The sequence below is a fragment of the Esox lucius genome, chromosome 4 (genome assembly GCF_011004845.1).
Source record: "Esox lucius isolate fEsoLuc1 chromosome 4, fEsoLuc1.pri, whole genome shotgun sequence".
NCBI lineage: Eukaryota > Metazoa > Chordata > Actinopteri > Esociformes > Esocidae > Esox > Esox lucius.
Window position 1 is genome coordinate 23,243,196 of NC_047572.1, and position 14,764 is coordinate 23,257,959.

Here is a 14,764-nt window from a genome sequence, read left to right on the forward strand (position 1 = left end):
CACATTTATTCACCACTCCGCCATGTAAGAAAAAGCTAAATATTCGACAACAAATACTTACTTCATTGAAGCTATGACTGTCTTTTTAAAATGTATATTTTAGAGGTATTTGTGGTAATATTCCAATATGAAGAAATCAATGTTTTTAGGGCGTTAAGAAAATAATGTTATCATTCTTTCAGTCTTTCTATTCACTCTCTTCTACACATACTGCTCATGTTTTCGAGAGACTTATCTATCGGGAATGAGGTCATAATATTTTGTAATTAAACAGTTAAAGACACATTTGTAGGAAGAAACAGAAACAGCTGTTTATTACAATACAACATTTTGCAGCTACCAGTGTACATGCATACATGACCTTGATTCTATTAACCAAGCACAGTTAATTTTTTAGTTTCCCGTGCAACAACTTTTTTTAAAGTCGACCCCATGACCCTTGTTTTGTAAACACGGGTCTAAGAGTCACGGCTGGGCGCTGCCCACTGATCAGCAGGGACCAGGAGCGAACAAAGACAAAGAAATCCATCACCTAATCTATACCTCACTAATCTATACCTAATCTATACCTCACCGATCTATACCTAATCTATATCTCACCATTATATACCTGATCTATACCTCACCAAAATTTACTTTATCTGTGCCTCGCTAATATATACCATATATATATATACCCCAAACTAATTATGAATACCTCACTAATCCATACCACACTGATCTACATTATACCCTAATAATCTATACATTTTTTATTACTTACCTAATCTGTACCTAATGTTTCTATACCTCACCTACCATATCCAGATCTCTTCTACTGAATATCTCATTCATTTTTTCCTTACTGATCTATGCCTAATCTATACATTGAATAATGAACGGTATCTCACTCATGTAAACACTGACTAATCTATACCTCACATATTTACTGTATACAGTGGGGAGAACAAGCATTGGATACACTGCCGATTTTGCAGGTTTTCCTACTTACAAAGCATGTAGTGGTCTGTCATTTTTATCATAGGTACACATTAACTGTGAGATACGGAATCTCAAACAAAAATCCAGAAAATATCATTTTATGATTTTTAAATAAAAATGGGCATTTTATTGCATGACATAAGTATTTGAATTCCGGCTCTCACAAACCTATTACTTTTTCTTTAAGAAGCCCTCCTGTTCTCCACTCATTACCTGTATTAACTGCACCTGTTTGAACTCGTTACCTGTATAAAAGACACCTGTCCACACACTCAATCAAACAGACTTCAACCTCTCCACAATGGCCAAGACCAGAGAGCTGTGTAAGGACATCAGGGATAAAATTGTAGACCTGCACAAGGCTGGGATGGGCTACAGGACAGTAGGCAAGCAGCTTGGTGAGAAGGCAACAACTGTTGGTGCAATTATTAGAAAATGGAAGAAGTTCAAGATGACTGTCAATCTCCCTCGGTCAGGGGCTCCTTGTAAGATCTCACCTCGTGGGGCATCAATGATCATGAGGAAGGTGAGGAATCAGCTCAGAACTACACGGCAGTACCTGGTCAATGACATGAAGAGAGCTGGGACCACAGTCTCAAAGAAAACCATTAGTAACACACTACGCCATCATGAATTAAAATCCTGCAGCGCATGCAAGGTCCCCCTGCTCAAACCAGCGCATGTCCAGGCCCGTCTGATGTTTGCCAATGACCATCTGGATGATCCAGAGAAGGAATGGGAGAAGGTCATGTGGTCTGATGAGACGAAAATAGAGCTTTTTGGTCTAAACTCCACTCGCCGTGTTCGAAGGAAGAAGAAGGATGAGTACAACCCCAAGAACACCATCCCAACCGTGAAGCATGGAGGTGGAAACATCATTCTTTGGGGATGCTTTTCTGCAAAGCGGACAGGACGACAGCACTGTATTGAGAGGAGGATGGATGGGGCCATTTATTGCGAGATGTTGTCCAACAACCTCCTTCCCTCAGTAAGAGCATTGAAGATGGGTCGTGGCTGGGTCTTCCAGCATGACAATGACCCGAAACACACAGCCAAGGCAACTAAGGAGTGGCTCAGTAAGAATCATCTCAAGGTCCTGGAGTGGCCTAGCCAGTCTCCAGACCTGAACTCCTTAGAAACTCTTTGGAGCGACAGCCCCTGAAACCTGAAGGATCTGGAGAAGGTCTGTATTAAGGAGTGGGCCAAAATACCTGCTGCAGTGTGTGCAAACCTGGTCAAGAACTACAGGAAACATATGATCTCTGTAATTGCAAACAAAGGTTTCTGTACCAAATATTAAGTTCTGCTTTTCTGATGTATCAATTACTTATGTCATGCAATAAAATGCCAATTAATTACTTAAAAATCATACAATGTGATTTTCTGGATTTTTGCTCATTACAGACCTCTACATGCTTTGTAAGTGGGAAAATCCTGCAAAATCTGCAGTGTATCAAATACTTGTTCTCCCCACTGTATCTCACTGATTTATTGTATCTTTGACTAATCTTTACTGCACTAATCTATCCCTCACTAATCAAAATCTCCTTTATCTATACTTTATCTAAACTATGCCTGACTCATCTATACACTGACTAATTTATATCTCTCTAGTCTCTAGTTCAAAAACCTTGGTTGAAAGACAGATAGACCCTATGACTGACTGACCGACTGACTCATCAACACACTGAGACAGACGTAGTCAGCTGGCCTTCCTTCAGTCCTTCCCACCCCTACATTTAGCTGCCTAATCAAGGGCTGGCTTCCCACTTTACCATCTTATTCTACCTATCTTAATCTGACTCTGAGCCAGCGATGACAACCAACCTCAGAAAGAGAGGAGAGGCCTCTGATTTAGATGGCCCCCTAGCAATTGAAATGGCACCTTATTACCATGCTACATAGTTTATTGTGTTGGCTGTGCCTTGGTGGTGTGAAATGAAAAATGGAACGGAGCTTTTCAGCTGGCCTGCTGATTTATAATGGCTGTCTCCAACACTGCCCGCCAGCCAGAGATGGCTGTCCATTTCTGAGTTACACACACACACACACACACACGCACTCACGCACGCACGTATGTTGCAGTGCTGGGAGACCTACTTTGAAAATATGGTTTAGGAAGTTAACAATTACTGTAATATAGCCTATTAAAAAGAAAAACAGTGTTTCAAATGAGGTCTGATGCCAAACACGAGTTTTGCCTGCTTTACACATAGTATTTTTCAGCAGTGTTTTTTTCTGCTGAAAATAACATAGTCAAACAGAATGTGGTTAATTACACTCTAACATAATCACACAAACCCCTGCCCTAACCATAACATAGCCCTAACTCTAACCCTTAACACAAACCCCTTCCCTAACCATAACATAGCCCTAACTCTAACCCTTAACACAAACCCCTTCCCTAACCATAACATAGCCCTAACTCTAACCCTTAACACAAACCCCTTCCCTAACCATAACATAGCCCTAACTCTAACCCTTAACACAAACCCCTTCCCTAACCATAAGGTAGTCCTAACTCTAACCCTGAACACAAACCCCTGCCCTAACCATAACTTAGTCCTAAACCTGACCTTAACTTATTCGCAACCCTAACCCCTAACACAAACCCCTGTACTAACTAACCTTAACTTAGTCTTAACCCTAACTTCATCTGAGTCCTATCCCTTAATTTAGTCCTAAACCAAAACGAAAATGTCTCCACAAAATAACATTATGGGGAATTTTTTGCAGAACATGTACAGAACACACAGGAAAACATATGCACACAGATACACTCGGTGGGTGAAGACCAAAAACTTCTCAGCGCCATTGTCTCTTCCTCCCAGCGGTGTTCAGCGTTGCGCTCACACCGTGGCTGGGTTTGTTTCGTTTCTGTAGGTGGGAATTCTGTTTTCAGTACTACTTTAAAATTGACCTCTAGGTGTGCTAGTAAGTGCTTTTTGAGTTCATTACAGTGGTTCCCAACTCTGGTCCTCGGGTAGCCCTGGATAAGCTTTCCCAATTCAAGTCTATGAGGCCCTGATAATTACTAGACAAGTGGAATCAGCTGTGCTTGGCTTTGGGTAAAATACAAATGTGCACTGATGGAGGAGCCACTTTATTAGACTGTGGGTTTGCCATGGTGTTTCGGACTGGTGGATGGTTGGTTCAGTCTCTGACGTTGATCCCAAAGGCTCCAGCTCCAGACATATGATGTTAATATACTGTATGTACAACCACTTATGAAAGCATATGTACAGCTACAGCTTTCTAAATGTAACCCTTGCTTACTGGATAATGTTGAAATTATGACTACATCAGGGAAAAAGCAAAGGCATTCACTACTTTATGTGAGATAATAAAAAATACAAAAAATATTTTGATATTATAAAACATGTATTAACTGGTGCTTTTCTTCAAGGATTACATTTTGAAATATAATTTATAGGGAAAGACTGTATTTATTTCCGTTGCAAAGACTGTACTGAATACTTTTTTTCTCTCATAAAACCAGTGTCTAATCTACTCAATAAAAATGTCAAAACAAATCTGTTTAATAAACGTAGGTGATGGAATTGGCTTTTATTCCAACCTCTCTGTAGTCATGACATTTGAAGCAGGAAGTTGTGGTATGGTGGGTTGTTGCCTTTTTACTCCACCCCCCTCTAATACACTGTAGACCCATAAATTACATATTGGCTTACAAAGAAACAACTATTATAGGTGCCAAAGATAAAACCGGGTGGGGAATACTCAGTAAGGTCTTGTAGAATATACTGTTCTTTCATGAGAGATGGAGGTCTAAACTCCCAGAACACAACTTTCTACACCACCCACTCCGTTTGACCAGGTCTCTTTTGAAATATTGATAATTTTTATACCTCAAACAGACGGACCTGGAAAAACATGTCTGTCTCTAGTTTTTGTGAAAAAGAAAGGTTAGATGAAAGATCCAATTGTTATTTCTCTGTAACGTATAGACAATATGTCCATTGCGTAGAAGGGAATGTTGTAGGTGCAGTAGCATGTAGTGTTTCTGGTGTTTAGTCCTCAGTCCCTCGTGAAATAACATATAACATATATTATACCGACCTTACTGAGTTTTAACAACTCCACTTTACCTTTGGCCCCTATAAGAGTGTAATTCATATGAGGCCAAGGCCCCTATAAGAGTGTAATTCATATGAGGCCAAGGCCCCTATAAGAATGTAATTCATATGAGGCCAAGGCCCCTATAAGAGTGTAATTCATATGAGGCCAAGGCCCCTATAAGAGTGTAATTCATATGAGGCCAAGGCCCCTATAAGAGTGTAATTCATATGAGGCCAAGACCCCTATAAGAGTGTAATTCATATGAGGCCAAGGCCCCTATAAGAGTGTAATTCATATGAGGCCAATATGGAATTGGTCTCAGTGCATTGGAGGAGGGATAAAATGGCAACACTCCATACAACACAGTCCTTCTCCCAGTGTCCATCTGCTTCGCTAGCATTCATGGGAACCGGATGTCTGGGTTTGACAACTCTATGATTCGCATTGCATTTTAGGTGAACGACATGTCAACTTGACCCACGTTCCCCGCACACATTTATCTCCCCCTCAAAAATGTCTAGTGTCTAAATCTGAAGTGAATGTGTGCTACCTTGTTGAGTTTCCCTTAACAGCTTTTATACTGTACGTTGTCTGCAAAACTCTACATAAAAGCCCATGTACATTTACATTGAAGTCATGTAGCATACATCTTATCCAGAGCAACCAACACTAGTGAGTGTATATGTTTTCAGCGCTTTTATTGCTTGCACACACACAAACACACTTTTGGTGACCAGAAAACAAAAATGCTGTGTTCCCTAATCTTAACCCTAAAACCAACTTTAAAATAACCCTTAAATGTATGCCTGAACTTAACTTAGCCCTGATGCCTTACCAAAGTTAACCCATAATGCTTAAACCTAAAGGTAAGCCAAATTGTAATACTTACCCTGATTGTAAATTTGACCCCGAACCAACACAGTAATCAGAAATTGACCTTCAGCAACTTATTCTACAGCGGGCAGGTTTTTACTGTTTTCCTACTTGAGTACATTCTGCACTGTCCATTAAGTCCATATAGTGTTTAATGAAGTGGGAGGACATGCAGTATAGAAAGGGATGTGAGAACATTTCGCCTTAGATAAACTCTCCTGCTCCTTCAGAGTCCTCGGTCCTAGCTTGCGAACGTTCCTCTTCAGCACACAACGCAGGTTTTCAATGGGATTTAGAGTTGCGGCACTGCGATGTCCATTGTAAAAGCTCGATCCGATAGTCAGTGAACGATTTTTGTTGGATACGGAGGAATTCTTTGTGCCATTGTCCTACTGAAAGGTCCAACGGTGACCCAGTTCTAGCCTCCAAGCAGAAGCAGACATAATTTGGGTTAAAATCACCTGGTACTTGGAGTGCATGTTGCCATGCATCCTACCAAGGTTTTTAGGGCCTTTGGAAGTACAACAGCCCACATCCATAATTTGTATTTTTGGAGGCTTATATAAAAATACGTAATTAGCAATCAACCATATGTGTGTAGGCCTATTAAATGTCTCTTAAGAAGTGACTGTCTGTTATTTTCACATTTAAGAGTTCACAATGACTGAGACAAACTTTCAAATGTAAAATCAGAATGTACTCAATTGTGCTGAGAAACAAGCCAGTTTTACAAACACAGGTTAGACCCAGTCTAGGACTAAAAAAACTCAATGGAGTTTTCTATTGAACTTGATTTAGTCCTATATTACGCTTAACCTGTGTCTGCAAAACCGGCCCTGTACGTCCTAAACTAATCCTAACCCTAAGCTCAATTTGACATTTGACCATTAACTTAAGCCTGTTCTGAATGTGGCCTTGTTTCTCATTGGGACCGACATGTCCATACGCCTCAAAATAGTGCTTTCTTTTAACCGTCCTTGCAGGAATTGTTGGTCCCAAACAGGATAGTAATACATACACACAGACACACACAGACACACACCGACACACACCGACACACACCGACACACACGGCATTGAAGTGGTCTCGGCTTGAAAATTGCTTGGTGCGTAGTTTTGCCATTTTGTTATTGGCAGTATAACAGTGATTGGAGAACCTGGCAGTGTTTAAAAATGTATGAGCTCGTTTTCACCCCTCCACCCCATCTCACCTACTCACCTCCAGCCTCTCGGCCCATCACCTCCGTTTAAGAAATATTGGCTGTGTATATCATGGCCACGCGACAGACGGGCTTCCTGACCAGGGGCTGTTCTTGTACGTCAATCTGCCTCACACTACAGCAACAGGACAGAGCCCTCTGCCTATACGGCCAAACAAGGGATTATGTCACAGCCATAATATTCAGAGTATTGTTCGGGTGTGAGTGGTTCTTTTAGAGGGGTTCGATACAATGCATTGGCTGTTTTCTGACTGGTCACATAAACAGACCTCCATCTCCATTCACTCTCTCTCTCTCTCTCTCTCACTGAGTTGTGTGCATCTTTTGGCAGTGTCCTCCGTTTCTCCTTTCCCCCAACCTCGACACACCTTCCCTTCCCCGTCTCCCATGCCTCTCTTTTCTGTCGGAGTGCAGTGATTGAGTACTTGGTCTGACCTGGGCTGGTCTCAGCAGGCTATGCCTGCTCTCTCTCATAATGGCTGTAACGAGCGTCTGCCTAAATGAGCTTTTAATGTGCTCAGTCTACCTGTGGCTGGGGGGAGGGGGGGGGGCATTGGGTTCTGTGTAAGGCTGTGTGACCACCTCATTCTTTCAGTGTGTGTCTGTGTGTGTTTTAATGTGTGCGTGTCTGGGTGTGTGTGTGTGTGCATGTGGCTGAAACATGACCACCCTGAACATAATGTTGTATCTCTCAGACTGCCGTGATATCTTGCTACCCATGATGCTCCGGGAGCTGAGCGGAGCGTTGAAAGACATGGGAGAGGGGCCCCATGATGACCGGAGGAACAGTGTTGAGCTTCTCAACAACATCCTAGAAGTCCTCAGCAGAGACAATGTGGTAAGACACACACACAAACACCCCCACACACACACAGGAAGTATAAGCAAGACCTACTGTGCCAGAAGTTGATTGAATGTGTAGGTGTGTCCAAACATTTGACTGGTAATGTAGAGTTCATGTCATAATTTAATTTTAGCAAATCGGTTCCCTTTGCAGCTTCTACAATGAATCTCAACCTGTTACCTAGCAACCGCAATACTTTGTCCTCAAATGTTTTCCAGAATAAGTCAACAGAACTCAAGAGATCTGTAATCGTTACTTAAAGATCTAGCTAGGAATCTACTTTGCAGCCATGTTGTTTCATCACAATTAACATGTGTTGAGGAGCAGCGACTGCATGTTCTGCGTGAGTCAATGTGGTATCGAGTCAGCTATTGCTAAATAGAACAAGTGTGATGGCGATTAAACCAATGAGTAATGTGCTTGGAAATTCTCCTGACACTTTGTATTCCAGTGCTGGCCATGTTTGGCACATTATTCCACAACAGCTTCTGCGCACTTAGGCAGAAATGTTTGATAACTTAATAACTGACACTCTGGCCAATCGGAGAGCACCATCCTTGGATACTGTCTGGCCTTAAAAAAATATATTTTGGCCTCATCTGTTATACTGGGCCAGCCATTTGAGTCAGCTTCCTTCCTTATAAGGACTTTCTCCTCAACGCTGTGCATCCACTTTTTGCACAGTTTTGCTTGCGCTTGGGATACAGGCCACGTTACAATAATGCATTTTGAGAGTTCTGATTTAAAAAAGGGCTTTATAACATGATTGATTGATACTGACTAATCAGAAAGCTTAATGCTAAGGCATTTTCCAATCCCACAAATCACCATAATGAGCTGGAAATCAATCCCAATGCTGACACGTATATCACAATGGCACAGCCCTCCCCTTCTGGCCTCAAGTTCACTGACTCAGACACACCAACACCCAATCTACAGACTGGGTAACGGTGTCCAAACGTACATGATCCCGCACACGGCTGCTCAAAAAAGTGAACAAGAAACAGAATGATATCCTGCTGAGGCTTGTTAATTCATTTTTCAAGCAATTTGTTGTCAGCCCACGGAGCCTTTGAAGTGAAGTTATGACTCTGTTTTCCCCTATTTACTTTGATGGCACTAATGAATCATGAGCAGAGAAAGATTGAGGGGGAGAGAAAGAGGGAGAGGTGAGAAGGAGAGGGGGAGAGAGGGAGAGGTGAGAAGGAGATGGCAGAGGACTAGAGGGATGGGAGGGTACATGAAGAACTTGAACAGACTTTAAGGTTAAACTGTAAATTAAGTGAATTTACATCAGGTCGATAGAGATAAAAGGAGAGCGAGAGATTGACATGGGCATGTCGATTAAAATAGTGCACAGAACAGTTTTTTATACAGCTAGCAATTCAGGCTCACAGGCAGAAAGCAGTAGCCCAGAGGCCTGGGGTTCTTCTGCGTTGACTCTGTCCCTGTCTCTCTATCTCTTACGCTCCATCTCCCTCTTAGCAGTTTAATATACTGTGGTTGAATCCGCTAAAAGTCTTAGCAAGTCCCTAACTGGCTTTGGTGCACTTAAGAGAGCTTTTGAACATGTGGACTGATTACTGTTTTGCCCCAGACGCCACCCTGCCTGTATGTAATCTCTGACCCAGTATCAACACTCAGATTACACGTAATTTAATCTGTGTGGTGTCAGACAGACAAAAAAGAGCAAATACAAAGGATTAGATCAAACGGAGGGACAGGGGTGAAAGGGACAGCCAGGAGGAGTGGGAGCATCGACTGCTTTCTAAAATACTACAGTAGACGAGACATACAAACACAGCTGAAGAGTCTCCATGTCAGTAGGAGAGAAAGCAGTGTGATGAATGAAAAAGAATCAGATGATAGAGGGGAAGGGAGGTATAGCCAGAGGTTTGAATAGTTCTGCTCCATTTCACTTTAATAACAGTCTCTCTTCAGGCTCTCTCTTTTCCCTTTCCTCTCTCCCCTCTAACACTCCCCTGACTCTCCCCTCCTTTCCCTCTTGCCCCTCTCTCCTCTCTCTCCCCTCCTTTCCCTCTTGCCCCTCTAACACTCCCCTGACTCTCCCCTCCTTTCCCTCTTGCCCCTCTCTCCTCTCTCTCCCCTCCTTTCCCTCTTGCCCCTCTCTCCTCTCTCTCCCCTCTAACACTCCCCTGTCTCTCCCCTCCTTTCCCTCTTGCCCCTCTCTCCTCTCTCTCCCCTCCTTTCCCTCTTGCCCCTCTTTCCCCTCTAACACTCCCCTGTCTCTCCCCTCCTTTCCCTCTTGCCCCTCTTGCCCCTCTCTCCTCTCTCTCCCCTCTAACACTCCCCTGTCTCTCCCCTCCTTTTCCTCTCTCCCCTCTAACTCTCTCCACACTCTCTCCTTTCCCTCTTGCCCCGCTCTCCCCTATCTCTACTCCCTTTTTCTCTCTCTCCTCCTTCTGTCCTATCCATCTCTCTGTGCTTCTCCTTGCTCCTTTCTCTCCTCCCCATCTCACCGCACACTGTGCAGCCGACTGAATGATGGGGATTGAGAAGCTACCTGATTGGGTTGTCAGGCCAAACCTGTCTTTGGACTTGAGAGGAAAAATGCAGATGTTGATGCCCTGCGGAATAACACTGTGTATGTGTGCCTATCTGTCTGTCCCTGTGCCTGTCTGTCCCTGTGCCTGTCTGTCCCTGTGCCGGTCTGTCCCTGTGCCTGTCTGTCCCTGTGCCTGTCTGTCCCTGTGCCGGTCTGTCCCTGTGCCTGTCTGTCCCTGTGCCGGTCTGTCCCTGTGCCTGTCTGTCCCTGTGCCGGTCTGTCCCTGTGCCGGTCTGTCCCTGTGCTGGTCTGTCCCTGTGCCAGTCAGTCTGTCAGTCTGTCTGTCCCTGTGCCTGTCTGTCAGTCTGTGTGTCTGTCTGTCTGCCAGTCTGTCAGTCTGCCCCTGTGCCTGTTTGTCAGTCTGCCTGTCTGTCTGCCAGTCTGTCAGTCTGCCCCTGTGCCTGTCGGTCAGTCTAGCTGTCTGCCTGTCAGTCTGTCAGTCCCTGTGCCTGTCTGTCCCTGTGCCTGTCTATCTGAATGCCTATTAGTCTTTCTGTCTGTGTGCTATTCTGTCTGTCAGTTGCTGTGTGTCTGTCAGTGTATCTGTCTGTCTGAGTCTGTCTGTGTGTGTGTATGTGTGTGTGTGTGTGGGTGCTTGTATATGCGATGCCGCAGGAGGAGCTGTGTGAGAGAGAGTTCATTTGAGGTAGGGACAGCATTGTGTGTTTCTTATCTGATATAGCGAAGCGAGGGTGCCTGTGTGTGCTTGTCAAGGTTTGTGTGTGTTTCAAGGCGAGATACGATACAAAAATGATGCAGGAAAATCCTATTTAAAGTTCCAGCGCTGCTTCACCATGTCTGCGAGGACTTCCTCCCTGTTCTCTCTGTGCACCACCACTGATCCAGGCACTCAAAGGCAGCCGGTTTAATTTAATTACATCATGCCTGTCTGCCTCAAATCAATCCCTTTAAATCATGTACCAACATGACAGAGCACACACACGCCGTGCACACATCGCACACACACGAATGCACACTGCACACACAATACACACAAACATGCACACAGACATCCTTGGCAGTACATATTCATCTCTTACCCAGTGAGGGACAGTATAAGGTACTGGAGGTCAGCTAGTCCCAGTCAGGGTACTGGAGGTCAGCTAAACCCAGTCAGGAACAGGATAAGGTACTGGAGGTCAGCTAAACCCAGTCAGGAACAGGATAAGGTACTGGAGGTCAGCTAGACCCAGTCAGGAACAGTATAAGGTACTGGAGGTCAGCTAGACCCAGTCAGGAACAGTATAAGGTACTGGAGGTCAGCTAGACCCAGTCAGGAACAGTATAAGGTACTGGAGGTCAGCTAAACCCAGTCAGGAACAGGATAAGGTACTGGAGGTCAGCTAGACCCAGTCAGGAACAGTATAAGGTACTGGAGGTCAGCTAGACCCAGTCAGGAACAGTATAAGGTACTGGAGGTCAGCTAAACCCAGTCAGGAACAGGATAAGGTACTGGAGGTCAGCTAGACCCAGTCAGGAACAGTATAAGGTACTGGAGGTCAGCTAGACCCAGTCAGGAACAGTATAAGGTACTGGAGGTCAGCTAGACCCAGTCAGGAACAGTATAAGGTACTGGAGGTCACATCAGAAGTGTTCTTGAACAGTTGCCTCATGACAAAGCTGACTCAGCTGCATCTGGCCAATGTACAGGAGCATTGTGTGTGTGTGAATGTGTGTGTGTGTGTTTGAGAAAGAGGTGTGTGTGAGGTGTGTGTTTGAGAGAGGTGTGTGTTTTTTTAAGAGAGGTATGTGTGAAGTGTGTGTGTTTGAGAGAGAGAAGCGTATGTGAGGTGTCTGTGTTTGAGAGAGGTGTGTGTGTGAGGTGAGTGTGTTTGAGAGAGAGAAGCGTATGTGAGGTGTCTGTGTTTGAGAGAGGTGTGTGTGTGTGAGGTGAGTGTGTTTGAGAGAGGTGTGTGTGAGGTGTGTGCTATTCCTCATTATGATCCTCTGGCTGGGTTGGTAGAACATGGTTCTTACAATGCTGGTCAAACTCCCAGGACAACACATGTAAAATGTATGAATATTATTTTAATATTGTTTATCATTCCACATAAAATCAACATGCTCTAGTGGATGAAAGTACCTATATAGCCTATAACCATCGACCTCTACATAAAATAGGGAAAGTGGATTACTTTGGCGAGGCATACAGATGGATAACACAGTCAGAGAAGGTTGAAGGGAACCATTTTGTAGAGATCTTAAACAGAATTGATGAAAGCCTCCGTCTGGGATGTTGTGGTGATAAATGTCAGCATGAACTGTCAATTAATGTCTCAAAAATGAAAAAATAAAAAGTCTCTCCTTTTTCTGTGATTGACTCACAAATGTCCTCTCTCTTCACCCCCACATCTCTCCCTCTCTCTCCCTCTCTCTCCCTCTGTCTCCCTCTCTCTGTCTCAGGGCGAGACGTTCCAGCATATTCAGGACATCGTGGTCAGTCTCCTCATGACCATTAACCGGACGGTCATAACCATGGGTCGTGAACACACCCTGATTGTAAGTTAAATGCTAGGCACATGCCAGCCAGGGTCCTGGAAAGGTAATGGCGATGCAGAATCGCTGTTGAATACGGGTTTGGCTCCAGGCTTTTAGGTGGTGGAGCTTTGCCTGACCCCGATTGCCTTCTAAATCATTATTTTCAGTCCTTCTGGGTTTCTGAAATTGTTGTTCGGGCCCTGCTGGTTGTGTTCTGGCCAATTCAATTTGGTCTATTGCTTTAAAATGGGGCCTAGAAAATAATAGAGTTGTTTACTTGGTATTATTGAGAGGATGACAAGCAATTTCCCCAAGCTGTGTTGGTGGGTGGGTCTAACATATCTTTTCATTGGGAACTACTGATTGTTTCAATTGGTACACATCCTATACGATTACATTACCTCATCATTTCTTTAGTATAGCCTTTATACAAATGTGTTATAGTCCTCTTTGGAGTAAACCTTCAGCTTTTACTTTCCTTCTACAGTCCAACACTTTTCAAGTGAGTCATCATGGCGCAATTAAGGAATCACTGTTCAAGCGGAGGAGATGTTCTGTTTCAAATATACACTTTTATTGGATCCCGATATAACTGTTACAAACACCTGCAACTTCACATAGATGGGAAAAGTTAGAGGACTCAAGAAGAGAGATGCATTGTGGGGTATTACACACTTATATAGTCTATAAAAAAGCATTGGTTTGGCCAGTAAGCGTCTGGTGCTGATGATTGGTTAAACATTAAATAGGGTGTGGTCTGATAAGCAACTAATGATAGTTATTGGTTGAACTTCTGTTTTAGCCTATAGCGCAGTGGAATTGTGGAAGCTCATATAGTAGATATGATTGGTGGTGTTTGTGTGTGTTTGTGCTTGTGCTGAGTCCAAAAGATGACCCAGTGATTTATTTTTTTACGCTTTAGGAGGGGTAATCTTGATTTGATCTTTGCTCGGTAGGTCACATCAACGAGGCCAGGCTTTTCCGTCTCATCTCTCAGTAACTTGTTGGAGACTTGACGTCAATGTTGTACCTTTTCCCGTGAGCCTACGTCTAGTTGAGCTATTGTTTGCATGTATTGTTCATTCTTCAACTACGTCAGAGATGCAGGCATGTAGCTCTGACGACAATCGCAACAGGCGCGCAGCCCCCCCAGTGCAGGAACACTCCCTGGGGTCCATAGTCACACAGGTGTCCAATCCCAGCGCTAACGGCAGTCCAGAATATAACCATGATGACAGCTGTGTGTTGCGGTGTGAGTCCGGGCGTGTGCCTACAGCCACCAAAAGCACTTCTTGCGTAGCTTCTTAACACGGTCCTTGGCGCCGGGGCGGGAGAGGGCAGGTTTGGGGACTGAAAGGGGGACGTCGTAGTCCCTGTCAAGGCTCTCCATTACTGGCTGGAGCCTCCCCTCCTGCTGCCTGAAGTCATGCTCTACACTGAGGAGAGAGGGGAGAGAGCTTGTTTAAAGGAACACTACGACATACGTCAACAACGATGCTTCGCACCAACCAAACAGATAGTGACCCAAAATGGCCGTGATCCATTCTCACTCAGCGTTCCTGGCACGGTCTCTAAGTGCCAGCTGTTTAGCATTTGTGGCACAAATACCGTTTAAGTCATGGGACCTGAAATTGCAGTTTTTCAATGTCTGTTACACCCGTCTCCAAAGTTGATTGGGAGGGTTAGGCGACAGGGTTTGTAGATGGGATGCAATTTCAGGCGTAA

At 44.1% G+C, this 14,764-nt stretch overlaps 2 protein-coding genes across 6 annotated transcripts in view; one reads left to right on the forward strand and one right to left on the reverse strand.

Annotated features, from left to right (window-relative positions):
* Window positions 1-14,764, reverse strand: part of LOC105025224 (inhibitory synaptic factor 2A) — a 76,640-nt gene that overhangs the window by 35,498 nt on the left and 26,378 nt on the right. For 2 of the 4 annotated variants that reach the window (XM_010895768.3, XM_010895767.3), the window contains exon 4: window positions 13,592-14,475. The exons of 1 other annotated variant lie outside the window; for it this stretch is intronic. In XM_010895768.3, the coding sequence (XP_010894070.2) occupies window positions 14,310-14,475 (166 nt within the window). In that variant the 3' untranslated portion in view covers window positions 13,592-14,309. Of the gene's footprint in view, window positions 1-13,591; window positions 14,476-14,764 lie in introns of those variants that run through there. One more of the 4 variants, XM_010895769.2, reaches the window with a different exon arrangement.
* Window positions 1-14,764, forward strand: part of LOC105025225 (dedicator of cytokinesis protein 2) — a 103,360-nt gene that overhangs the window by 33,831 nt on the left and 54,765 nt on the right. For both annotated transcript variants that reach the window (XM_029119192.2, XM_010895771.4), the window contains exons 25-26: window positions 7,847-7,989; window positions 12,965-13,060. In XM_029119192.2, coding sequence (XP_028975025.2) covers window positions 7,847-7,989; window positions 12,965-13,060 — 239 coding nt within the window. The remainder of the gene's footprint in view (window positions 1-7,846; window positions 7,990-12,964; window positions 13,061-14,764) is intronic.